This window comes from Staurois parvus, unplaced genomic scaffold, assembly GCF_062004578.1.
Source record: "Staurois parvus isolate SC_StPar_1 unplaced genomic scaffold, SC_StPar_1.0 ptg000267l, whole genome shotgun sequence".
In the NCBI taxonomy this organism is placed as follows: Eukaryota; Metazoa; Chordata; class Amphibia; order Anura; family Ranidae; genus Staurois; species Staurois parvus.
In genome coordinates this window covers 285,555-311,412 of record NW_028318063.1, presented here as the reverse complement: position 1 = coordinate 311,412, position 25,858 = coordinate 285,555, and the positions used below count along the sequence as shown (strand labels likewise).

Genomic DNA, 25,858 nt, shown 5'->3' with positions numbered 1-25,858 from the left:
AGATAGATAATGTTCTTCATCTTTTCTGTGCCTAAAGTATTGGCTGCACTGTTTTGAGTTTTTTTTGTGCAAAATTTTTTTATTAAAATAAAAAAAATAAATCATTAGCATTTCTTGGTTTAAAAATGATCACAGTCACTGTGAACTAAGGGCTTTGCAGTGTCTCCTGCAACAAATCTGTACCCTCACTGAGAATCATAACGGCCCCTTAGACTTCGATGCAATCAAGCTGTGTGTAAGCAGCACCACAAGGAAAACTAGGAGAAGCTTCAGGCATAAAAAAGTTCTCTTTTATTTTTATGATAAGCCTAAAACCCTACTTATATGCTATAAAGATCCTTGTCCTTCCACTTTGTGTTAGGAGGTGAAAACGCTCTTGTCCTGTTTCCCAGCTGTTCTCCTGCATTGACCCCCAGTCACATGTGGTTCCAGTGGTACAATGGTACAGACGATCATTGTACAGGCATGTTCTGCTGTTTATAACATCATGAAACCCACCCTGAGCAATGATGTGAAGCCACAGATATAGTGATTGCACATAGACATGAAGTGGGGTATTGTAAGTGGGAACTTGAGGCCACCATCATCCATCAGAGCAATACAGACAAGAAAAATGTTTCCTCTTGGAAGTGAGACTTTAAAGGGCAGCACTGATCAATGAGCCAAAATACCAAAAACAGAACGTTTTTAAAATCACAAATGATTTATTGATACATAATTATTAAAAAAGTAATTCTATTGACAGATCAGTGGTCATAATTACATAAGATTGCATATACAGTACTTCATATAGTCAATATGATAGTAATACGTCCAACGTGTTTAGAGATTGAGAATTCTTTTCTTCAGGGATGCAACAAATGACTATAAATGTATTCAATAATGCAAGAACAATACACATTAACACCTTCATTCTGGATTGAGTAGGCATATTGAAATTTGAACAATATTTAAGTACATCATTCTGACCCGTAGATTCAAACTTGTTTGATATGACCACATAAATATTTAAAAATCAAAGGTAATACAAAGGTGCTAAAAGCTGATGTTATCTGGGTACACCACTGTCCGCAACTACCACTGAGGTCACCATAAACAGTCAGGAATATGAACCTCATCCATGCTTTTGGAATTTAATAATATCTCCTACCTGGCTAAATTTTATTTACTATATATATATATATATATATATATATATATATATATATATATATATATATATAATGTAGCCACGTAGGGCCTTATTATGCCTAATGATATTTAAAAAAAAAAAAGGACTTACATTAAGAAAAAACATTAGTTTACTGTGGAAATTGTATATATGATCACAAAAAGATGTATGTAGACTCAAAGAGCATTCAATGAATGGAAACTTCTTTTGGAATGAATGAAATAATCATGTATGGAAGGACTCACTGTATATACAGTGGCTAAGGGAAAGATGGCTGCAACGTTGTTCACCCATCCAGGGCCATGAAATCTTTGAAAACAATTGTCCATATATAATAGAGCAGCAGCTGTCGGAATAAATTGCTATTCTGGAAGCGGCGATACCTGAGGAGAGGTCACCACCGCTGCCACCTTAGCAGCAGACGGCCCACATGTGCCAGATGGTGATAGGCAGTGTGAGGGACCCAGACACTCCACCTACTGGGAAGAATATAAATAGCACTACCTGCCAACTGAATACAATTGAAATATATGGATATATTCGTAAATGGCAAAACAATTTATCATGTCAAAAACAATCTAAAAACAACATAAATGATGAATAGCAGAAAATAAGGATATAAAGAAAAGGACAACAGAGGAACATAGGAAGCATAAAAGGGAATAGCCTAGTCTGTTTGACATATATGTGAATATATCTGTGTTCACAATCTGCTAGCGAATACCTAAATTATACAGTAGTTAATACTCCAAGCTATTAAAGATGTAAAAAAGCAACAAATGTGACTGAATGATCAATGAATGAGGCCTGTCACTCTTCTCATCCTCCAGAGATGAATCTCTCTAAGTATGGTCTAAAAAAAATGGATTAATTTAAACCTGGAAAAGATGTGGCTCCAAGTTTATATATCCAGCTGACGTTGGAGGAGTAATTTATTCAAGTGTCCTCCATGTGAGCCTGGATGTACTCGGTCAAGAATGAGGAAACGTATTCTCAGAAAAATCCCTCCCTGTACTGTATATTTCTAACATGTCATCCTAAGGGAAAATCTTTATTACAGGATCTCAAACTGAAATTGTGGCGATAAACTCGCTTCCTACATAGTAGCTATTACAATCGCATCAAACCAAATAAGTGACCCCTTTAGTTTTGCAATTTGCAAAATGTTGGGGTACAAATTTCAATCCTTGTGGAAGTATAATAGATGTATATGTCCATATGTCGACAATAATTGCAACCACCACATTTAAAAGTTCCAAAGAGCTTGCAGGGATCACCTCTGTGCCCCTATATTCAATCTGAACCACATCACAAAAAACCTGCTCTTTTAAAGGTGAAAGCTGGTCTGTCTGGTACAAATGGGCTTATACTAAGGCCAATAGTTAAAAGATGCCAATATTTCTGTACAATTTTATGAAAGTTGGCTTGTTGATTAGAGAACCTGGTAATGATTCTGGTACCACTTTGGTGTTTTTGTTTTAACAATATAATAAATCATGTCTAGTTTGATCTTTGCTCGTTTGCATGCCTTTTTCAAACAGGTGGGGAAGTAACCCCTCAAAAGCAACTGTTCTCTCGATTTGTCTGCTTCTATTTTAAATGTATGATCTTCAGAGCAATTGTGACGTAGCTGAAAATGCTGGCTATATGGTATAGATTCCACCAAAGGTTTGAGGTGAAGGCTGGATGTGTGCAGGATAGAATTCCCTGCTGTAGATTTATGATATAGGCTGGTGGTTAAATGGTCCTTTGCATCCTTAATCATTGTATACAAAAAAAGGTAAGAGGTCATGACCATAAAACATGGTGAAACTCACATTAAAATCATTTACATTGGTTTTCATAAAATCAATAACACATTTAGTGGACCATCCTAGATTGCAAAGATGTCATTTATATATTTAAACCATGTAAGAACATGCAGGAGCCTGATTTTGAGAAGGTATCCATCTGTCAGAATATTATTATTATTATACAGGATTTATATAGCACCAACAGTTTGCTCAGCACTTTACAATATAACGGGAGACAATACAGCAACAATACAGTTCAATACAAGAGGGATAGAATGGCCCTGCTCCTCGGAGCTTACAAACTAGGAAGGAGGGGCTAGTGGTACAAAAAGGTAGTAACTGTGGGGGATGGACTGGTAGGAAGAGTAGAAGATTACATTGTTAGCTGACGGCAGGATAGGCTTCCCTGAAGAGAGGTTTTCAGAGATTGCCTAAAAGTGAGCAGAGTAGGCGATAATCTGATAAATTGGGGTAGAGAATTCCAGAGGATGGGGGAAGCTCTGGAGAAGTCCTGGAGAGGAGCATGGGAGGAGGAGACAAGGGCGCTAGAGAGCAGGAGGTCATGCGAGGAGCGGAAAGTACGGTTTGGGTGATATTTGGAGACAAGATCGGTGATGTAATTTGGGGCAGAGTTATAAATGGCTTTATATGTTATTGTTAATGTTTTTTGAATTTTATCCGTTGGGCAACGGGAAGCCAGTGGAGGGATTGGCAGAGAGGGGTGGCAGATACAGAACGGTTAGTAAGGTGGATGAGTCTGGCAGCAGCATTCATGATAGACTGAAGAGGGGATAGCCTGCGATTCAGTAGGCCAATGAGGAGGGAGTTACAATAATCAAGGCGAGAGATAACCAGGGAGTAAATAAGTTGCTTAGTGGTTTCCAAGGTTAAGAAGGGCCGTATCTTGGAGATGTTGTGGAGGTGAAGTCTACAAGATTTAGACAGCGATTGGATTTGGGGCTGAAAGGACAGATGGGAGTCTAGGATTACACCTAGTACCCTGGCATGAGGGGAGGGACTGATGATTGTGTTATTGATCTTGATGGAGAAGTCGGGGGAGGGGGCACGGGCTGGAAGGAATACTAAGAGCTCCGTTTTGGAAAGATTGAGTTTGAGGAAGTGGAGTGACATCCATGCTGATATGTCGTTAAGTAGGTTAGTAATGCGAGAGGAGACTGAAGGGGTGAGGTGAGTGGTAGAAAGATAGATTTGTGTGTCATCAGCATAGAGATGGTACTTAAAGCCATGGGAGTTTATCAAGTGAGCAAGGGAGGAGGTGCAGATGGAGAAGAGTAGGGGTCCAAGGACGGAACCTTGAGGGACCCCCACAGAAAGAGGAAGTGGAGAGGAGGAGACAGAGTTATAGGTAACGCTGAAGGAGCGCTGCAATAGGTAGGAGGAGAACCAGGAGAGTGCAGAGTCTCGGAGGCCAAGAGAGTGGAGTTTGAGGAGGAGGGGATGGTCAACAGTATCAAAAGCCGCAGAGAGGTCAAGTAGTAAGAGTATGGAGTAGTGGCCATTGGTTTTAGCTGTTAGTAGATCATTAGTGAGTTTTAGTAGGGCAGTTTCAGTGGAGTGTAGTGAGCGAAAGCCACACTGTAAAGGGTCAAGTAGGTTGTTGTCTGTGAAGTAGGAGCTCAGGCGATTGTAGACTAAGCGTTCTAGGAGTTTAGAGGTAAACGGCTGCAGGGAGATGGGTCTTAAGTTGTTAAGGTTGGTGGGATCCAGGGAGGGCTTTTTACGTATGGGAGTGATGTGTGCATTCTTTAGAGGGGAGGGGAAGGCACCGTTAGAGAGGGAGAGATTGAAGCTGTGAGTGAAGGAGCATAGGATGGAAGAAGAGGGTGACCATAGTAGTTGAGAGGGGCAGGTATTGAGACGGGCTTCGGAAAAAACCTTAGTGACCTCTTTGGTAGTAGCAAGGTCAAAAGAGGAAAGTATTGAGGGAGGTTTAGTATAAGAATAATAAAGTGCAGCGCTAAAAAATGAATAAAATGCAGCAAAATTATGATAGGATAAAATGTATAAGTCAATCAGATTGAACAGGTAGCATCCACGGTGCTCTCTAGAAAGATGAAAAGTTCCAGAGCCTAATGCCTCAAATAGTAGCAATGCGCACTCACCAGAAACGCATGGATTATGCGCATGTAGGAATGATCCTCCTAGGTATTTAATCTGCCATGAGCCAGGTGGTGGGCATCCATCTAAGGGTTGGTCATCAGGCTTGGATATAGTGAGAGCTCCAGCTCAGATCCAGAGATCCCCTTAAGGTCAGTCAGGTAATCCACTTGAATGATAATACTCCCTCCTCTGGATAGTAAAGGCACCTTCTCTCTAGGGGTAATAGCTCCACATAGGAGCCCCAAAAACAGGTGCCAGAGATAGTGTAGTATGTTCCAAAATTTCGTTTATTATTAAATGATAAAACAGGGCAGTATGCATATAAATGTGTCAGTATAAGAAATGCACTACTGACCCTTTTAAAGATGGCCGCCGGGCCTCCTCGTGGCTCCGGCGGCAGAATGACGTCACGCTCTGCACAGCTCCTCCTTAGGCCTTTCGTGCTACAGGCACATCATCAGAGGGGAGGCTGTACAGAGGCGTGACAGACGTCAATAGCTTTTATAGGGGAAAACGGCACGTGCGCAATTATCCGCGGCCATTTTCCTGAAGATCGTACAGTGCGCAGGCGCGTGCACGACGGCGCCATTTTGCCATGGATCTGCGATTGTATAGACAGGGTAGGGAGTAGCTCCTCTCTTCTCTAATCAGAGGTAATCTTCAGTAAAAACCACAGACCCCAGGGAACTTATTACAAAATGGGCATACTTATAACACTTTCATGCTAATGAGTACAGCAGAAATACCAAATAAAGTTGTTAGATCATAGTGAAACCATGAAGTGTTCCTACCGATACCCGGGGCATTGTAATGGCCCCTCAGTGAATGGCAAAAATTATATTCTCAGACCACGGCAAGGCGGGTGCACTAAATCGCATAATAAATATACATTCATTAAAAAACTAAAGGTAAGTAAGTAGACAAAATGAGTAAAAATCTTCAATAAAGATTAATATGCTTAATTTGTGTTCACATATATGGAATTAACAGAGAAAAATATATTAATAAAACATAGTAAAATACAACAAATAAAAAACTAATAAAAACAATCCCTCCATTAATTGTATCCCAACTGTGAGATGGATAGATATAAATAAATATAGAATATACACCAAAGGATGTATATAAAATGCATAAAGAAGGTAAACCGCCATTATTAAGAGTTAAAAACCCATATTAGAAATGCATAAACAAGAGATACCCAGGTTGTGCTGACCAAAAAGCCTTAGGTATATGTATATATACTTCAGCACATAATAAAAGGATGGAAAAAAAGCATCACTCAGCTGTTGGCGATAAAACAGTTGATATCCACTTCTATATTGTGCCCAAAGGGGTATAATGTATTAAGCTCAAAAACCCACTTTGTCTCTGCCTGGGAGACCGCTCTTGTTTTATTAATGCCCCTCCAATGGTTGCTAATGACCTCAATACCCACATACTTCAAAGATGATGGATCCTTGTTATGATAAATTCGGTGATGATTAGACAGTGAATGTTCCCTAAAGCCCTTTTTGATATTTGATACATGTTTGCGTAAACGGTCACGTAAACGTCTTGTTGTCCTGCCCACATATTGTTTCTGGCAAGGACATTGTAGTAAGTATACTACAAATCTACTGTAACAGGATATGAATTGCTTTACGTTATATGATTTGCCAGTAATAGATGACTCAAACGTATCAATTCTATGTTTTCCAGTATTATTACACTTACAGATGACACACCTATTACAAGGATGAAAACCCTTTAGCTCATTAAATAGAGAGATATTTTTAGGGGGGTCTACAATATTAGGTGCAATCATATGCCTGACAGCAGTGGCTTTTCGGTAAATGATTTCCGGTTTTTCAGGTAAGATTTTTGATAATATCGGATCCATTTTCAAGATGCCCCAGTTTTAATTAATAATTCTATTGATTAGTTTGTATTGGGCCGAAAATGTAGTAACGAAGGGGCATACTTTTGTTTGGTTTACTTTGGGTTTACAATGCCCCGGGTATCAGTAGGAACACTTCATTGTTTCACTATGATCTAACAACTTTATTTGGTATTTCTGCTGTACTCATTAGCATGAAAGTGTTAAAGGTATGCACATTTTGTAATAAGTTCCCTGGGGTCTGTGGTTTTTACTGAAGGTTACCTCTGATTAGAGAAGAGAGGAGCTACTCCCTACCCTGTCTACACAATCGCGGATCCATGGCAAAATGGCGCCGTCGTGCATGCGCATGCGCACTGTACGATCTTCGAGAAAATGGCCGCGGCTAATTGCGCATGCGCCGTTTTCCCCTATAAAAGCTATTGACGTCTGTCACGCCTCTGTACAGCCTCCCCTCTGATGATGTGCCTGTAGCACGAAAGGCCTAAGGAGGAGCTGTGCAGAGCGTGATGTCATTCTGCCGCCGGAGCCACGAGGAGGCCCGGCGGCCATCTTTAAAAGGGTCAGTAGTACATTTCTTATACTGACACATATATATGCATACTGCCCTGTTTTATCATTTATTAATAAACTAAATTTTGGAACATACTACACTATCTCTGGCACCTGTTTTTGGGGCTCCTATGTGGAGCTATTACCCCTAGAGAGAAGGTGCCTTTACTATCCAGAGGAGGGAGTATTATCATTCAAGTGGATTACCTGACTGACCTTAAGGGGATCTCTGGATCTGAGCTGGAGCTCTCACTATATCCAAGCCTGATGACCAACCCTTAGATGGATGCCCACCACCTGGCTCATGGCAGATTAAATACCTAGGAGGATCATTCCTACATGCGCATAATCCATGCGTTTTTGGTGAGTGCGCATTGCTACTATTTGAGGCATTAGGCTCTGGAAATTTTCATCTTTCTAGAGAGCACCGTGGATGCTACCTGTTCAATCTGATTGACTTATACATTTTATCCTATCATAATTTTGCTGCATTTTATTCATTTTTTAGCGTTGCACTTTATTATTCTTATTGTTATTTCAAAGGTATTGTGGTTGCCTCAAGTGTTCTAGCTGCTATACGTATGCAAGAGCGCTCACTACATTTTGCTTTTTACAAGTTTAGTATAAGGTATGCTAAGTGGAATGGATGTCTGTGCAGTGGCGATGCCCCTACGAATTGCATCAATCTTGTTTTTGAAATGATCTGCAATCTCGTGAGCAGTGAGTGAAGTGCTGGGTGGAGTGGAGAAAGTAGAGCGTTAAAAGTAGAAAAGAGACAATGAGGACTGGATGACAAGCTATTGATAGTGACAAAGTAGGCTTGTTTGGCAGCATGGAGGCAGGAATTGTATGTTAAGAAAGAAGATTTATATAAGGTGAATGCTTGGTGAGATTTGGTTTTAGGCCACAATCGTTCCAGCGCACAACTATGTCGCTTAAGATTTCTGGTGTCGTCAGTCTGCCAAGGTTGTAATGGTTGGGGTCTGATGCTTCGTGTTGTTAGAGGAGCAAGTGAATCTAATGTGGATGAAAGCGAACTGTGTAGACAGCAGTGGCCAGGGCAGGACAGGGGAGAGATTCTGTCATAGAGTTGGTCAGTTGTAGAGTGGAAAGGAGCAGGGTTCAAGTTGTGAAGGTTTCTGCAGGTAATTGTTTGCTGCTTGGAGGGATAAGTGTTTGAAGACGAGGATACTGTGATGGTGATGAGATTGTGATCAGAGAGTGTTTGTGAGGTTGTAGGGAGTGCAAGGTCTAATGTATTCCCATCAGTGTGAGTGGAGGACTGTATACATTGTGCTAATGCAAAAGATGAGGTAAGGATGAAGAGTTGGGATATAGCTGGGTTGTTGACATTAATAGGGATGTTAAAATTTGAGAATGATAGTGGGTAGTTCAGAGGAGAGAAAGTAGGGTAGCCAGGTGGAGAAAAAAATCAAGAAAGTGGGACACTGGTCCAGGAGGCCAATAGATCACTGCAATCTTCAGAGAAATGGGAGAAAACAGCCGAATGCAGTGAGTCTCGAAAGAAGGAGGACTTGAAAGTTGCTCAGTGGGTATAGAAGCAAACCAACCCCTCCTCCTTTCCGACCACTGGGTCTGGGTGAGTGGGTCCAGAGAAGGCCTCCATAGGAAAGCTGCTGGCAATATTATTCTTGTAATGATTAAGGCCTTTAGGTATTATGCTTGCTTATATATACATAAATTGGGTAGGGTTTTACTTTTTTAAAGTAATTATTTCCAAACATGTCCATGATATCTAAAATGATTTTGCTTTATTGAAAATTTTCCAGAAACATTCTTCTCGTTAATCAGTGCTTGAGCATTCTTCAGTTTATTCACAGAACGACAATGGGACTTGCTGTGCATGCAGCATAGCCAAATAAAGTAAAAGAAAATATGGAAACCGCACAAACTATACTCAAGGTTAGAAAGCAGACACAAAAAAGAAGATATCCCTCCAAATATTCAAAACTAAAATAACACCGTGTTGCGCTTTAGATGACAAAAGTGCAGAAAACAATATAAATAAATGAACAGTAACATAAAATTGATGTGAAATAATGTCCTTAAGACCATCAAGATCCCTTTAAATGTACAAAACAAATATAACTTTTCCTTGCACAGTAGGATTGTGTAAATAGTGTCAGCAACATCCACCATCACCCAAAGTGATATCAGCATGCAGGCCTACCAGATCGACATGACCAACCGCCACCCCCCACCCTATGCTCAGAGCAGTCATACAAAGCTAAACCAATTTGCATTAACATCAATGGTATCTCCAGTACATGTTCTCAGATCCTCCTAAGAAGCCACTCATCAAACAGCCTTGATCGGTCTCCCAACATTAAAACTCAAGCAGGAGGAAACAAACAGACACTCCTCCATGTAAAATCTCTTCTCATACATTTATTTGACATGAAAATGCACTTACAGTATATGTGAATAAAAGCAATGTGCATTACAAATAAATCACCAAGCTCGCATATTACAGTCACTTTCAGTCCATGATGTCAGCAGAAGAGCGAAAAAGATACTTTTCATACAAGTACATGGTACAGCACGCACATATTGAGAATTTGAAATGTTGGGTTTACATATTCTTTGACATTCTGGAGTATTCCATATCCTTTACCTTCTCTATCTTAAGTTTCTCAGCAATAAAACCAAAAGACAAATTCCTAGACTGTTCATTTTGAGCCAGATTGATCAAACTGTAGTTTTGTGAATGGCTACCTTTTCACCTTTGGGAAAGAACCAGTGGAACTGAGCACCTCCTATTGGGGTAGTGCTACCATCTTATATCTACATTGAGAAGTGATATAGGTCTATAACTTGTCTCCTGTGTAGGGTCTTTCTCTTTCTTATGTATGACTGTTATATGTGCCTCCAAGAGTTATCACAATAATTTATCTTCTCTATCTGCTCTATCTTTAATGTCTTTTACCATAGTTACTGACCAATTAGAAGCCAGAATAGGAGAGACCACACCCCCTCATGAGAAACTACATGAAAGCGTAACCAAAAATTCTAATGTTCAACTGATAACAAGAATTAAATACACTTCATGATAATTGTTTCAACACCTCAGCCTACTTTAGCTACTCGATAGGTACAAGATTACAAGTGTGTTTATTTTACAATGTATCACCAGACAGGTTCTTAGGAGTAAAAACTACAGTAACATTTTATGTGATACAATTTAAAACCACATTGAAACACATCTAAATACCATAATGCCCCCTCTCATGTGCCAGCAGTATAGCATTTTCATTTCAGTAAACCTTTCTTATATAGTACAATTGTACCAAGAGCTGCCTTTCTATTTGTATTCCTTGTACTCCATTATAATCCACCAGCTCTCTTCAAGGGATCCCATGTCCACTGATTTTGTTCATTCCTGGGCTGAACCAACTTCTGATGAGTCCCTCTTCTATTGTACTCCTCCAGAACACAGCTTCATACAAGCATAGTTCCGAGCTCTCCAGCAGGGAGAAATTAACGCAGCGGACATGGAGTCAGTGTTCGAAGGAAGGCAATGCAACATTGGGACAAGACTGAACTCAGAAAACAAGGATTCTGGTGGCCATGGGGTCGTGAGAGGGGTAGCCGACTGTGGAAGATAAATGCGGATAAATTCAGTCAGCATAGTAACTGCGTTCCCCGAGTCAGTTTATGTATGAAATACTCTTTTTTTTTTTTTAGGGGAGTATATTTTTATCTACTTTATCATTACAAAGCAAAATTTCTCTTCCTCTTGTCCTGGTGTATTAGTTGATCTGTGATGATTCATTCTCCTCATGAATATGTTTTGCTCTTATCTATCTCATCTCTTCCAGAGCAATGTCCCAGCTCCATTCACAGCTGGAACTGAGTCTCTTCCTCTAGAGTTAATATTGTACAATTTTCAGTCCTGGCCGGAGCTTTTTCAGCTTCTCTATTTCCTCTACCATCAATGTCTTCCTCATCCTAGAAGAGAGGATAAAAACAGTCATCACATTCTCCTACTCCTAGCATCCTCCTGGGCATTTAATAAGCTCATTACACAGATTAAAATCTGACTGTACAATCTCAATTAGATCTACCAGCATGTGTTTTTGCTAGTGTCCTATGAGTATGGATGTCAGACAGCTTTATGTGTCAAAACAAGCACCAACAATCTGTACTTCTGTGGAGGATTTTCAGCAGTTTATGCTGTAGACTTATTGGTAGGTGCCATTGTATTTACATGGGTGGGATCTTCCGTTAGAATTGGTGTAATACACAGACCCCCAGGACAGTCTGAAGATTATAATAACTTGTTGATTGTTGAAGTAAATGGCTCAAATGGCAACAACGGGAGAGGTTTTAACCACAGCCAATTTTGACACTTATTTCATACATGTAATATCTGCATTTTTTTTTGCTAGAAATGTATTAGCCACCCAGACATATATTTCTAAGCAGAGGCCCTAGAGAATAAAATGGTAGGTGTTGCAATTTTTTATGTCACATGGTATATGTGCAGCTGTTTTTTGAAACAAACTTTTTTGGGGTGGCAATCAAATTAACTGTGTGCAGGGAGTGTTTTTACTATGGAGTGGTGTCTGTGTACTTCACTGTAAACACACTGCTTTGGATGGCTGTGCACTCGAGCTGACAGGGCGGAGAACTGTTAGTAAAACCAGTTTTCCTCCCCATCGAAGATCCTCGGTATCCAACCGGCGCCGGCAAATAATCACTGGCCGGAGCCCAGTGATTGGCAGCCATGGCTGCGAATGCAAAATCACGTGTGTATATATACAGTATATATATATATATATATATATATATATAATATGAATTTGCACACCCGTGCCACCCTATAGCAGTATTTCTGCTGTAGGGTGGTTGGGAAGTGGTTAACCCGTTCCTGCCCAGTGCCATTAGTACAGTGTCAGTGCTTTTTTGTAGCACTGATCACTGTATTGGTGTCACTGTGGATGTCAGTGACACCAAGTCATTTCCCCCCAGTGTCAGAACGTCTGCCGCAGTCCCACTTTAAGTCGCTGATTGCAGCCAGTACTAGTATAAAAAAAAAGCAGTGTCACTGGGGATGTTTGTGGCAGTTAGTCAGTTCCCACCCAGTGTCAGAATGCCTGGTCAGGAAGGGGGGTAAATCCTCTGGAGGGCAAGTGGCTAAAGAACTTTTTTGCACAAAAACTCAATATAATACCCAATTTAAAAGATGTTACACTGAGAAAACAAATACTTAACATGTCTCACTTTAAAATTGCATACTGTACTTAAAAATCTCCATAGATGATACTTTTAAAGCCTTTACAAATTACCAGTGTAGAGTTAAACAGGAGGTCTGGAGATGGAATTATTACTGTCGCTATAAATTTTATGGCAATACCTCACATGTGTTCTGTGAAGGACATTTACGTGTATGTGTGTGGGGCCTATATATGCGTTAACCCTTGCACATGAGCACAGGGGGGATGGGGTTTTTAGTTTTTTATTTACTTTATTTTTTTTTCCTCTGCTCTTAAAAGCATCGGATCAAACCAAATGTTGCATGATCATATGCAATTACAAAACGGTAATGACTTGTAAACAACAAACTGAAACCGAAAGTGACACAATACTCATCGCTTCCAGTTTCATAGACCAGAAAGATGATTAGGGAACTGCTATCCCGCTTTCATTTTTATGGTAAGTCAGTGGAACTACTGGCTTCAGTCCCTGGCTCCCAGGTGAAATGGGAGAGCTTGGGAAGGCAGCAGTAGGGGGGACCCTCTTCTTTCCCATATAAAAGCAATCCATTGGCTCTACAGCCACTCAGATCACTTTAACTTTATTCACCATTGCTGGGTGAAATCATTGATACTGAGGTCATGACTGCAGCTGCAGCCATGGTCCCAGTATAACCATTTCAACTCAAGGACACATGGGTACATCCTATGGGTGGGAAGTGGTTAATTGTGGGTGACTTCAACATGCCTGACATTAGCCTGAAATTTCAAATTGCAATTACAAACAGGAGCAGGGATGCAATGGAGGCAATGAATGAGGATTCTCTAAAACAGATAGTAAAAAGCTCAACTCGATGAGATCTTATGCTTGACCAAGTACTGACAAATGAGGGTAGATTGTCTGATGTTGAGGTAGGAGAAAATGTGGGTTCTAGTAATCAACAATGTCTTTGAATTAATAATAAAACAAGACCTGAAAAATCATATACAAAAACTAAAATTTTGGATTTCAAAAGGGGAAATTTAAGCGAAATGACAGGAGTTTGTAATCAGTGGGCAGTGTTAAAGTCTACCATACTTGAGGCATCTAGATTATGTGTCAGGCAAACTAGTAAGTGTAAATGGAAGAAAAAAACAATAAGCTTCACTAAAGAGGGAAGTAGGAGAGCAAAGGAGAAAAAAAATCAAAGGATATTTAAGGAAACAGAAAGTGTAGGTAATTGAAATGTGTATAAAACTAGACAAAAAGGAGGCCAAACACATTGGGGTTGATTTACTAAAGGTAAATATACTGTGCACTGCAAGTGCAGTTGCTTTATATCAGGGGGAAAGCTCTGAAATGAGGCAAAGCTCTGCTGATTTTTTTTCATTCAATCTTGTGCAAGCAAAAATGCTGTTTTTTTTTATTTTCCTTGCATATTCACCTCAGATCTAGCACAACTGTACTTTCAGTGCACCGTCTATTTGCCTTTAGTAAAACAACCCCATTATCAGTGCTGCCAAAGCACTGAAAGAGGATGAATTGACTAAATCTAAGAAAAGGAGATAAAGCCTTATGGTACAACAGCGATGGAAGGAAAAATACAGTGGAATCACTAAATTGAAATATTGGAATTACTTGTACATTAAGGGAAATGTAGAGGCAGCAAATCATTTAAACAATTATTCTGTATAGTCTTCTCAGAAATAAATTGCACTAACAGTAACAAGTTGTCAGATCATATTGGTTCTGGCGATGATGGTTTATTTTCAGGATTTCTAGAGTTAAAAGTAGAAGAGGAACTGGCTCAGTTAAAGCTTAATAAAACAATGGGTCCTAATGCTATGCATTCCAGAGAACTTCAAGGTATAGTTGTTGGGTCATTAACTGATCTTTTAGTCAATCACTTCTAACAGGAAAGTTCCCCATGACTGGCGGACAGCTAATATCGTACCTATCCACAAGGGTCACCTAAAACACACAATATTTGGGATCCAAAGCAACATGGCTTTTCTGAGGGAAGATCATGTCGGACCAATCTCTACTGTATCACTAAGACCAAGATGGTGCTGTGGCCATGGTCTATCTTGATTTCAGCAAAGCATTTAATACAGTACAATGTGATGATCTAGTAAAAAGTTGTATTAGTTAGGATTTAACCCTTGGGTGTTTCAGTGGATATGCTGTAGGCTAAAGAATAGATACCAGAGTGTGGTTGTAAATGGGGTTCATTCGGAAAAGAGACCAGTCACTAATGGTGTACCACATGGCTTTGTAATAGGTTCTCTTCTAATTAATCTATATGTTATTATTGCACACTGACGTGAATACAAGGGGAAAGCAAATCACTCAACATTCACATGTGTGGGATATTATATATTGCTATATATGACCTACTTAGTGATACAAGGTCATATTGATCTGGTGAGAGTTTTGTCTGTATATTGTTTTGAGCACTGAGGGAGATAATATAAGACAGAAGGAGCACACTGCATTTGAAATGATTTTCAAGTTTGAAGGAGTTGGGTTTTTTTATGTACTGTATATACTCTTTTATAGATGTAGGACTATTATTATATTTTTGATTAAAATTTGATCTAACACTTGAAGTATTATATTTAGCACTGGTCACTATCTGGAAGGATGTTTATATAAAGATGGCGATCATATGATCAAATGATTATTTCATGGCTGATAACAGAGTGTGATATGATCCAAGAATCAGACAACAGTCGGGGATTGGCTACATTATATGTTTATGTAGTTTAGATGAAAACCTTTCCCAGGATATTATTTCCTCAGTCAGTCCAGTTATACTCACTCTAATTTCTCTATCCGGCTTGTTGTCAGAGCTGCCATCAGATCACTGAAATGAGGACCCTCCAGATCGTTCATAGTCAGATCCAGTATCCTTAGTGTCTGGTTATTTCTTATTCCAGATGCCAGGTGGAGGCAGGAACTGTCTGTCAATTGATTACCATTGAAACTGTAGAAGGGAAGAATGTTATCAGAAGAAAATTAATTTCTCCCCAGGAATAATTGTGACTATTCTCTACACGAATGGAATTAAGTTCTCTTCATCAAAATCATTTATATTAGATTATTTGATAAAACTCTAGTAAATAGAATTTTGTTAGAAAAATGTTATCAGAGTTCCAGGATTGGCTACATTATACATATTATTTATTTGATTTATGAAAAGACAAAAAAGGAGCAGAAATGCTCAAGGTAAGATGGACTATCTCAGTACCCAGGGACCAGAAGATTAATATAGTTAATATACAAATTGTTTAAGTTTTTTAAAACCAGTATACATAAAACAATTGGCAGTTCAACAAAACATAGCTCATATTAGGTCACACATAATTCTCCATACTGATCACTGACCGCACAGGTCAGATAAGCAGATTCCAGATGATAAAAGGATATTTATACAACATAACACAAAATACAATACAATAAACTGAGGGTACAAAAGTACTGAATTGTGTTGCTGGTTGCTTTCCAACAAGGACCAGGTGAGGATGCTTCAACTTCCGCTGGGGCAGCATGGGGGGCACAAAAAACGGCCAGAATGCCCCCAATGACAGGCTCGGAAATCAAACGGTAAATAACCATAGTAGTACAAAAGAATAAAAAGCAAAGAAAAAAAAAACTGGGGGGGAGGAGCAAAAGGGGAGGGAAAGGGAGGTAAGAAACAAGGGAAGGAATTAAGAAAGGAAAGGAACAAAAAGGGAGGGGTTTGGGGGAGGTAAAGGAGGGACCCAAAAAAAGAGAAAACAGATAAGAAAAAGGAAAAACAAACCCAACAGGAAACAATAAAAACAGGGAAAGGGGGAGAGGAAAAAGAGCTCTGGCTCTTCTGTGGTCTGGCTGCACCATTGTTACTGTGCATGTGCCGGGGTTCCCGTGCCTGCGGACTCGGGAGAGCTGACCTGGTGGAGGGTATTTAAGGACGCCGACCACAGGTGAATATTCTGTGTGACAGTAGGCAGGTGAAATCACCTGGTTGCGTCCTGGATGGACGATATATTTGTCCGAGATTCAGGGTTTATGGGGATTTGTACCACTAGAGGGAAGTGCTGAGTCCTTCAGCACTGAGATAATGAGCCCAGCTGAAGGTAGTGGGCTCATTAACACTTGTATAAAGCTTCCCAGAGTGCTTAGGGAGTTGCTCCACCCTGGAACCAGATCTGTGCCTGAACTGTCTGGGGAGCTGACCTGTTATCTGTGTGCAGAGAGACCAAAGCCTGTGTGGCTAACCTCCCAGTACTAGCAACTAGGTATAGCAGCAGGCTGTACCTAGTGGGTAGCTAGGGAAAAGCTGTTGTTGCAGTAAGTAGCCAAGTTGGCCAGGATTTATTTTGATGTCTCTTTTTGTTTATCATTTTTTCTGTAAATATTGTAAATAAATTGCACCTGTTTGTTTTCACCTCCACTATTGTTGTGCTGTGCCTATCTTTTTGTGTTGTGCACCCATCCAGGGGGTCACACACACCCGCTGCCGAGCTAACCTTGTTACATATGGTGGAGGACGGCGGGCAGTTGTGGTAACTAAAGGCCAGCATGGAGGAGATAATCAGACAGTTGGCTCTGGCAAATGCCAATCAACAACAGGCAAATGCCAATCAACAGCAGGCAAATGCAAGTTTCCAGCAGAGCATTGCAGCCCAGCAGAAGGCCTTGGAACAAGCAGAGGTCCGCCATAGGGAATTGCTGGTGCAACAGGACCAGAAACACCAGAAACAAATTGAGGCTGTTTTGAAGCAGCTCCAGCAGAGGCAGCAGACTGAGGCTGGTGATGATTCTGGTAAAACACCATCATTTTCTGTGGGCCGTTTATTGCCAAAAATGACTGGAGAGGATGATCCGGAGGTGTTTCTAACCACCTTTGAAAGGACTGCTGAAAGGGAAAAGTGGCCTAAAGAACAGTGGGCTGGATTGATGGCCCCATTATTAACTGGAGAATCGCAAAAAGCTTACTATGACCTGGAGCCGGACCAAGCCAAAAACTATGATGTGCTAAAAGTGGAAATTTTGGCCCGGTTGGGTGTTACCCTCGCTGTCCGTGCTCAGCGGGTACATAATTGGACTTTTCGGCTTGGGAAACCTCCCAGGTCACAGATGTATGATCTCATTCACCTGAGCAGGAAGTGGCTGCAGCCAGAGACTTTGACCGCCCCAAAAATTGTGGAACGTGTCGTCATGGATCGGTTCCTAAGGTCTCTGCCTAATACTATTCAAAAGTGGGTCAGCCATGGAGACCCAGAAACTGCAGACAAGCTGGTGGATCTAGTGGAGAGATACTTGGCTACTGAGAACCTGACCTCCTCTTCCAGAGACTCACGGACTTTCCACCCTAAGACCAGACCATCCCCAGCGGCGGGTAAGATGACTACAAGGGGTGAGGGTGGAGAGAGTGAGAGGGTGGGAGTATTACCCAATGTCTGGCAAGAGCGGCCAGGAAGGCCAAGGCCGCAAGAAGCGGTGAAAAAAATTATTTGTTACTGCTGCCGGCAAGAGGGACATATTGCAGCTAATTGCCCAGTGGTGGATGAGCCTATGCAGTGTGACTTTCTGAGCAATAGACGTCAGTCGCTGTTTGCGACAGTGGTATGCACGGCCAGCCCGGGCACTGAGAAACATTTGTGCAAAATGACTGTTAATGGAAATAATATTGTGGGGTTGCTGGATTCAGGTAGCTTGGTAACCTTGATAAGAGAGGAGATGGTCACTACAAAGGTCTCTGGGCATAAAAAGGTGGCAGTGATTTGTGTGCATGGGGACACTAGGGAGTATCCCGTGGCTACTGTGTTTTTTGAGACCCCCAAAGGTAACCTGTCTCATCAGGTAGGATTGGTACCTCATTTACCACATGATGCCATTGTGGGGAGGGATTTTCCAAAATTCTGGGAACTCTGGGATTGTTCTGACCCCCCCACTGTCTCCCCTGCAGACCAGGAAGGTGAATCCCAGAAAGCGTCTGAGTGTGGTGAGGTCTCTCCCAAGTTCCCCTTGTCGGTACTAGCTGGGGAGACCCAAGGAACTGGGGAGGAGCCCACCTCCTCAGATGAAAATCTGCCGGTTTTGGATTTCTCGGACTTAGAGGTGCATAGGGAAAATTTTGCCACCGAACAGCTGAAAGACCCCACGCTGATAAAAGCCCGGGAAAATGTAGTAAAAGTAGATGGCCAACTAGTGAGTCCTGAGAAAACTGCTGCTTATCCATACTTCCTTGTGGAAAGGGACCTACTCTATCGAGTTGCTCAGGGGGCAGAAGAAACCATTGAGCAACTGGTGGTGCCCAGACCTTACAGGAAGTTGGTGTTGGAGTTGGCCCATGGACACATCCTTGGGGGTCATTTGGGGGCGGAGAAAACACGGGAAAGAGTACTGCAGCGGTTCTATTGGCCTGGGGTCATTAAGGAGGTGGAAAATTACTGTTCCTCTTGCCCTGTGTGTCAGAAGTCGGCCCCTATGCCCCATTTCCGTAGTCCACTGGTACCTCTTCCCATCATTGAGGTCCCCTTTGAAAGGATTGCCATGGATTTGGTAGGTCCGCTGGTGAAATCCGCTAGGGGGCATCAGTACCTGTTGGTCATACTCAACTATGCCACCCGCTATCCAGAAGCAATTCCACTCCGAAATACCTCTGCCAAGACAATAGCTAAGGAGCTATTCCTCGTTTTCAGCCGAGTGGGTATTTCAAAGGAACTGCTGACGGACCAGGGAACCCCCTTTATGTCCCGGGTGATGAAAGAGCTCTGCAAACTGTTCAAGGTAAAACAGTTGCGCACCTCTGTGTATCATCCCCAAACTGACGGGTTGGTGGAAAGGTTCAACAAAACCCTGAAACAAATGCTAAGGAAGGTGGTAGATAAGGATGGAAAGGGTTGGGATTATTTAGTACCCTATTTGATGTTTGCCATCCGGGAGGTACCCCAGTCCTCCACAGGGTTTTCACCATTTGAGTTGCTCTATGGGAGACACCCAAGGGGGCTGTTAGATATCGCCAAGGAAACTTGGGAAAGTGAGAGTTCTCCCCACCGGAGTGTGATTGAGCACGTCGCCCAAATGCAAGATAGAATTGCCCAGGTCATGCCTATCGTAAAGGAACATTGGTCCCAAGCACAGTTAGCGCAGCAGAGGGTGTACAATCGGGGGGCCCGGACCAGGTCGTTTGCTGAAGGAGATAGAGTGCTAGTGCTAATCCCTACGGTTGAAAGCAAATTCCTGGCCAAATGGCATGGCCCATACGAGGTGATTGAGAAAGTGAGTGAGGTGAATTACAGGGTCAGACAACCAGGAAGGCGGAAACCGGAGCAGATCTACCACATCAATCTGCTAAAGGCCTGGAGGGACAGGGAATCCCTAGTTGCTGAGGGTTTGTCACCAGCGCCATCTAACTGCTTGGTTCCGGAGGTTGGAATAGCAGTCACCTTGTCTACAATTCAAAAACAGGAGGCTAAAGAGTTTGTGCTCCGCAACACAGAGGTTTTTTCTGAGCTGCCGGGACAAACCTCGGGGGTGGAGCATGACATTATCACCCCACCGGGTGAAAGAGTAAAACTGAAACCCTATAGAATCCCAGAGGCTCGACGGGAGGCAATACATGGGGAAGTACAGAGAATGCTAGATTTGGGGGTGATAGAGGAGTCCCAAAGTGACTGGTCCAGCCCCATAGTGTTGGTGCCCAAACCAGATGGGAGCTGGCGATTTTGTAACGACTTTCGACAGTTGAATAAAGTTACAAAATTTGACACCTACCCCATGCCAAGGATAGATGAATAATCGACCGACTGGGAGCAGCCCGGTACATGACAACACTAGACTTGACGAAAGGTTATTGGCAAATTCCCCTAGCTAAGTCGGCAAAGGAGAAGACTGCATTTGTAACCCCAGAAGGGTCATTCCAGTATAAAAGAATGCCGTTCGGGTTACAGAATGCACCGGCCACCTTTCAGCGAAAAATGGATCAGATTCTTCGTCCCCATCAGAAGTATGCTGCAGCGTACTTGGACGATGTGATTATCCATAGCGCAGACTGGGCCTCACATTTGCCAAAAGTTCAGGCTGTGCTAGACTCAATATGGAAAGCTGGGTTTACGGCCAACCCAAAGAAGTGTACGATTGGACAGGAGGAGGCCAAGTACCTGGGGTACACTATTGGGAGAGGGGTAATAAAACCTCAGATAAACAAAGTGGAAGCAATACAGAATTGGCCACGCCCAAATAACAAAAAGCAGGTACGGGCTTTTCTAGGAATTGCTGGCTACTATCGGCGATTCATTCCCCATTTTGCTTCTATGGCAGTACCCCTAACCAACCTGACAAAAGGGAAGGAGTCTGTAATGGTTAAGTGGTCCCCTGAGGCTGAAGCAGCCTTCCTGTCTTTTAAAAGGGCCTTATGTAGCCAGCCAGTCCTATACTCACCAGACTTCTCAAAAGACTTTGTGGTCCAGACAGATGCATCCAATGTTGGCTTAGGAGCAGTGCTGTCCCAGGTTTGGCAGGGGGAGGAGCACCCGGTAATCTATCTCAGCCGAAAGCTAAAGTCTCACGAGGAAAATTACGCCACGATTGAGAAGGAGTGTTTAGCGGTAAAGTGGGCCCTAGATTCCCTTCGGTACTATCTGCTGGGCAGACATTTTGACCTGATCACAGATCACGCTCCCTTGAAATGGATGGCTCAAAATAAGGACACCAATAGAAGGGTAAATAGGTGGTTTCTGGCCCTACAGGAATTTACCTTCACGGTGAAGCATCGCCCCGGTGTTCAGATGGGAAATGTGGATGCTTTATCCCGGGTACATGCCTGCCTGGCTACTGGTGTTACAACCCCAAGGTTGAAACAAGAGGGGGGGGTATGTGACAGTAGGCAGGTGAAATCACCTGGTTGCGTCCTGGATGGACGATATATTTGTCCGAGATTCAGGGTTTATGGGGATTTGTACCACTAGAGGGAAGTGCTGAGTCCTTCAGCACTGAGATAATGAGCCCAGCTGAAGGTAGTGGGCTCATTAACACTTGTATAAAGCTTCCCAGAGTGCTTAGGGAGTTGCTCCACCCTGGAATCAGATCTGTGCCTGAACTGTCTGGGGAGCTGGCCTGTTATCTGTGTGCAGAGAGACCAAAGCCTGTGTGGCTAACCTCCCAGTACTAGCAACTAGGTATAGCAGCAGGCTGTACCTAGTGGGTAGCTAGGGAAAAGCTGTTGTTGCAGTAAGTAGCCAAGTTGGCCAGGATTTATTTTGATGTCTCTTTTTGTTTATCATTTTTTCTGTAAATATTGTAAATAAATTGCACCTGTTTGTTTTCACCTCCACTATTGTTGTGCTGTGCCTATCTTTTTGTGTTGTGCACCCATCCAGGGGGTCACACACACCCGCTGCCGAGCTAACCTTGTTACATCTGTTTGTGCAGTTCTTCAAGTGAGCATTTTTGGCTGACTGTGTTTTTGGTTAATATTAGCAAATGGTTGAAATCTTGAAGTTTGCTTACTTGCTGTCTGATTCTGAGGCCTTTTTCTTTGTTACTGTTCTATTTATTTTGTTTTTTAGACTTTTTCATCCATTTCTCTCTTTTTTTATATGTTTACCCTCCCTTTTCTTCCTCCCCTTCCCCTCTCCCTTCCCCTTCCTCCTCCTCCTCCCCTTCCCCTTCCTCCTCCTCTTTCCCTCTCCCCTTCCCCCTCCTCTTCCCCTCTCCCCTTCCCCCTCCTCTTCCCCTCTCCCCTTCCCCTCTCCCCTTCCCCCTCCTCTTCCCCTCTCCCCTTCCCCCTCCTCTTCCCCTCTCCCCTTCCTCTTCCCCTTCCTCTTCCCCTTCCTCTTCCCCTTCCTCTTCCCCTTCCTCTTCCCCTTCCTCTTCCCCTTCCTCCTTCCTCCTTCCTCTTCCCCTCTCCCCTTCCTCTCTCCCCTTCCTCCTTCCTCTTCCCCTCTCCCCTTCCTCTTTTCCTCCCTTCCCACTCCTTTCCTCCTTCCCCTCCCTCCCCTCCCTCCTCTCCCTCCTCTCCCTCCTCTCCCTCCTCTCCCTCCTCTCCCTCCCTCCCTCCTCTCCCTCCTCTCCCTCCTCTCCCTCCTCTCCCTCCTTCCCTTCCTCCTTCCCCTCCCTCCTTTCCTCCCTCCTTTCCTCCCTCCCCTCCTTCCTCCCCTCCTTCCTCCCCTCCTTCCTCCCCTCCTTCCCCTCCTTCCCCTCCCTCCTTTCCTTCCTCCCCTCCTCTCCTTCCCCTCCCTCCCCTCCTTCCTCTCCTTCCCCTCCTTCCCCTCCCTCCTCTCCTTCCCCTCCCTCCTCTCCTTCCCCTCCCTCCCTCCCTCCTCTCCTTCCCCCCTCCTCTCCTTCCCCTCCCTCCCTCCCTCCTCTCCTTCCCCCCTCCTCTCCTTCCCCTCCCTCCTCTCCTTCCCCTCCCTCCCTCCCTCCTCTCCTTCCCCTCCCTCCCTCCCTCCTCTCCTTCCCCTCCCTCCTCTCCTTCCCTCCCTCCCTCCCTCCCTCCTTCCCCTCCCTCCCTCCCTCCTCTCCTTCCCCTCCCTCCCTCCCTCCTCTCCTCCCCTCCCTCCCTCCCTCCCTCCCTCCCTCCCTCTCCCTCCCCTCCACCCCCCCCTCCCTCCCTCCTCTCCTTCCTCCCTCCCTCCCTCCTCTCCTTCCCTCCCTCCCTTCCTCTCCCTCCCTCCCTCCTTCCCTCCTCTCCTCTCCTTTCTCCCTCCCCTCCTTTCCTCCCCTCCCCCCTTTCCTCCCCTCCCCCTTTCCTCCTCCCCTCCCCCCTTCCTCCCCTCCCCTCCCCCCTTTCCTCCCCTCCCCTCCTCTTCCCCCTTTCCTCCCCTCCCCCCTTTCCTCCCCTCCCCTCCCTTCTCTCCCCCCTTTCCTCCCCTTCTCTCCCCCTTTCCTCCCCTTCTCTCCCCCCTTTCCTCCCTTCTCTCCCCCCTTTCCTCCCCTTCTCTCCCCCCTTTCCTCCCCTTCTCTCCCCCTTTCCTCCCCTTCTCTCCCCCCTTTCCTCCCCTTCTCTCCCCCTTTCCTCCCCCTCCCCTTCTCTCCCCCCTTTCCTCCCCTCCCCTTCTCTCCCCCCTTTCCTCCCTCCCCCTCCCCTTCTCTCCCCCCTTCCCTCCCCTCCCCTTCTCTCCCCCTTTCCTCCCCTCCCCTTCTCTCCCCCCTTTCCTCCCTCCCTTCTCTCCCCCCTTTCCTCCCCTCCCCTTCTCTCCCCCCTTTCCTCCCCTCCCTTCTCTCCCCCCTTTCCTCCCCTCCCCTTCTCTCCCCCTTTCCCCCCTCCCCTTCTCTCCCCCCTTTCCCCCCTCCCCTTCTCTCCCCCCTTTCCCCCCCTCCCCTTCTCTCCCCCCTTTCCCCCCCTCCCCTTCTCTCCCCCCTTTCCCCCCCTCCCCTTCTCTCCCCCCTTTCCCCCCCTCCCCTTCTCTCCCCCCTTTCCCCCCCTCCCCTTCTCTCCCCCCTTTCCTCCCCTCCCCTTCTCTCCCCCCTTTCCTCCCCTCCCCTTCTCTCCCCCCTTTCCTCCCCTCCCCTTCTCTCCCCCCTTTCCTCCCCTCCCCTTCTCTCCCCCCTTTCCTCCCCTCCCCTTCTCTCCCCCCTCCCCTCCCCCCTTTTCTCCCCTCCCCCCTTTTCTCCCCTCCCCCCTTTTCTCCCCTCCCCCCTTTTCTCCCCTCCCCCCTTTTCTCCCCTCCCCCCTTTTCTCCCCTCCCCCCTTTTCTCCCCTCCCCCCTTTTCTCCCCTCCCCCCTTTTCTCCCCTCCCCCCTTTTCTCCCCTCCCCCCTTTCCTCCCCTCCCCTTTTCATAGTCATTATGGGATGATGGTGCCCCCTTTTGTTATCCATCAATTACCTTTTAAGGCACACTAATAGTCTTTAAATTTATGTGATTTAGATATAAAACTGTCCCAGATTTTTATTGTCTCAGTCAGTCCTGTTATACTCACTTTAATTCCTCTATCCGACTTGTTGTCAGAGCTGCCATCAGATCACCGAAATGAGGACCCTCCAGATTGTTCCCAGACAGGTTCAGTGTCCTCAGTGTCTGGTTATTTCTTATTCCAGATGCCAGGTGGGGGCAGGAACTGTCTGTCAGGTGAGTAATATGTAGACTGTAGAAGAAGAGAAGAATGTTACCAGAAGAAAATGAAGCATGTTAACAAAACAAAATTAATATAACCCCAGAATGAATGAATGTAACTATTCTTAGCATGAATGGAGCTCATTTCTCTTTATTGGAATAATTTATATTAGATCACTTTATAAGACTCCAGGAAATATAATTTTATAATACAATGTTATGTAATGTAATGTAGACACCCCAATATTGTCCTCCATGTGTAGAGACGGTGATATTTCCATATACCGGATGACCACAAAATACCACTGAAATGACACGTGTTGTGCTATAATCTCCTTGTGTATGGAGCATGAACCATGTCAGTAGACAGTATGAGGCCAGGATCAGCATTGCTAGTGATTAGTCAAGCACCTAAGTATGCAGACTGCTTCTACAAATATTTGTGAAAGAATGGGTCGCACTCAGGAGGTCAGTGAACTCAAGTTTGGTACAGTGATACATTGCCACCTGTGCAATAAGTCCATCCCTGAAATTTCCTTGCTACTAAATATTCTGCGGTCAACTGTTAGTGGTCAAAGTGGAAGCAACTGGGAACAACAGCAACTGAGCCATGAAGTGGAAGGCCACGTAAAATGACAGAGCAGGGCCAGCACGTGCTGAAGTGCACAGTGCGCAGAAGTCGCCAACTGTCTGCAGAGTCAATAGCTAAAGACTTTCAAACTTTGTGTGGTCTTCAGATTAGCACAACAGAGCATAGAGAGTTTCATGGAATGCATTTCCATTGCTGAGCAGCTGCATCTAAGCCTTATATCACCAAGTGCAATGCAAAGCATCGGATTCAGTGGTGTAAGACATGCTGCCAATGGACTCCAGAGCAGTGGAGACATGTTCTCTGTAGTGATGAATCTTGCTTCTCTGTCTGGCATTCTGATGGATGTGTCTGGGTGCTGTGGTTGCCAGGAGGATTGTACTTGCCTCACTGCATTGTGCCAAGTGTAAAGTTTGGTGGAGGGGGAATTATGGTGTGGGGTTGTTTCACAGGGGTTGGGCTTGGTCCCTTAGTTCCAGTGAAGGAAACCATTAAGGCGTCAGCATAAC

The 25,858-nt window shown here is 44.0% G+C and overlaps 1 protein-coding gene across 1 annotated transcript in view; it reads right to left on the bottom strand.

Annotated features, from left to right (window-relative positions):
- Positions 1-15,529: 15,529 nt before the first annotated feature.
- Positions 15,530-25,858, bottom strand: part of LOC149459222 (NACHT, LRR and PYD domains-containing protein 12-like) — a 114,416-nt gene continuing 104,087 nt past the window's right edge. Inside the window, exons 12-13 of the mRNA XM_089681436.1 lie at positions 24,627-24,791; positions 15,530-15,698 (exon numbers count right to left, since the gene is read on the bottom strand). Coding sequence (XP_089537562.1) covers positions 15,530-15,698; positions 24,627-24,791 — 334 coding nt within the window. The remainder of the gene's footprint in view (positions 15,699-24,626; positions 24,792-25,858) is intronic.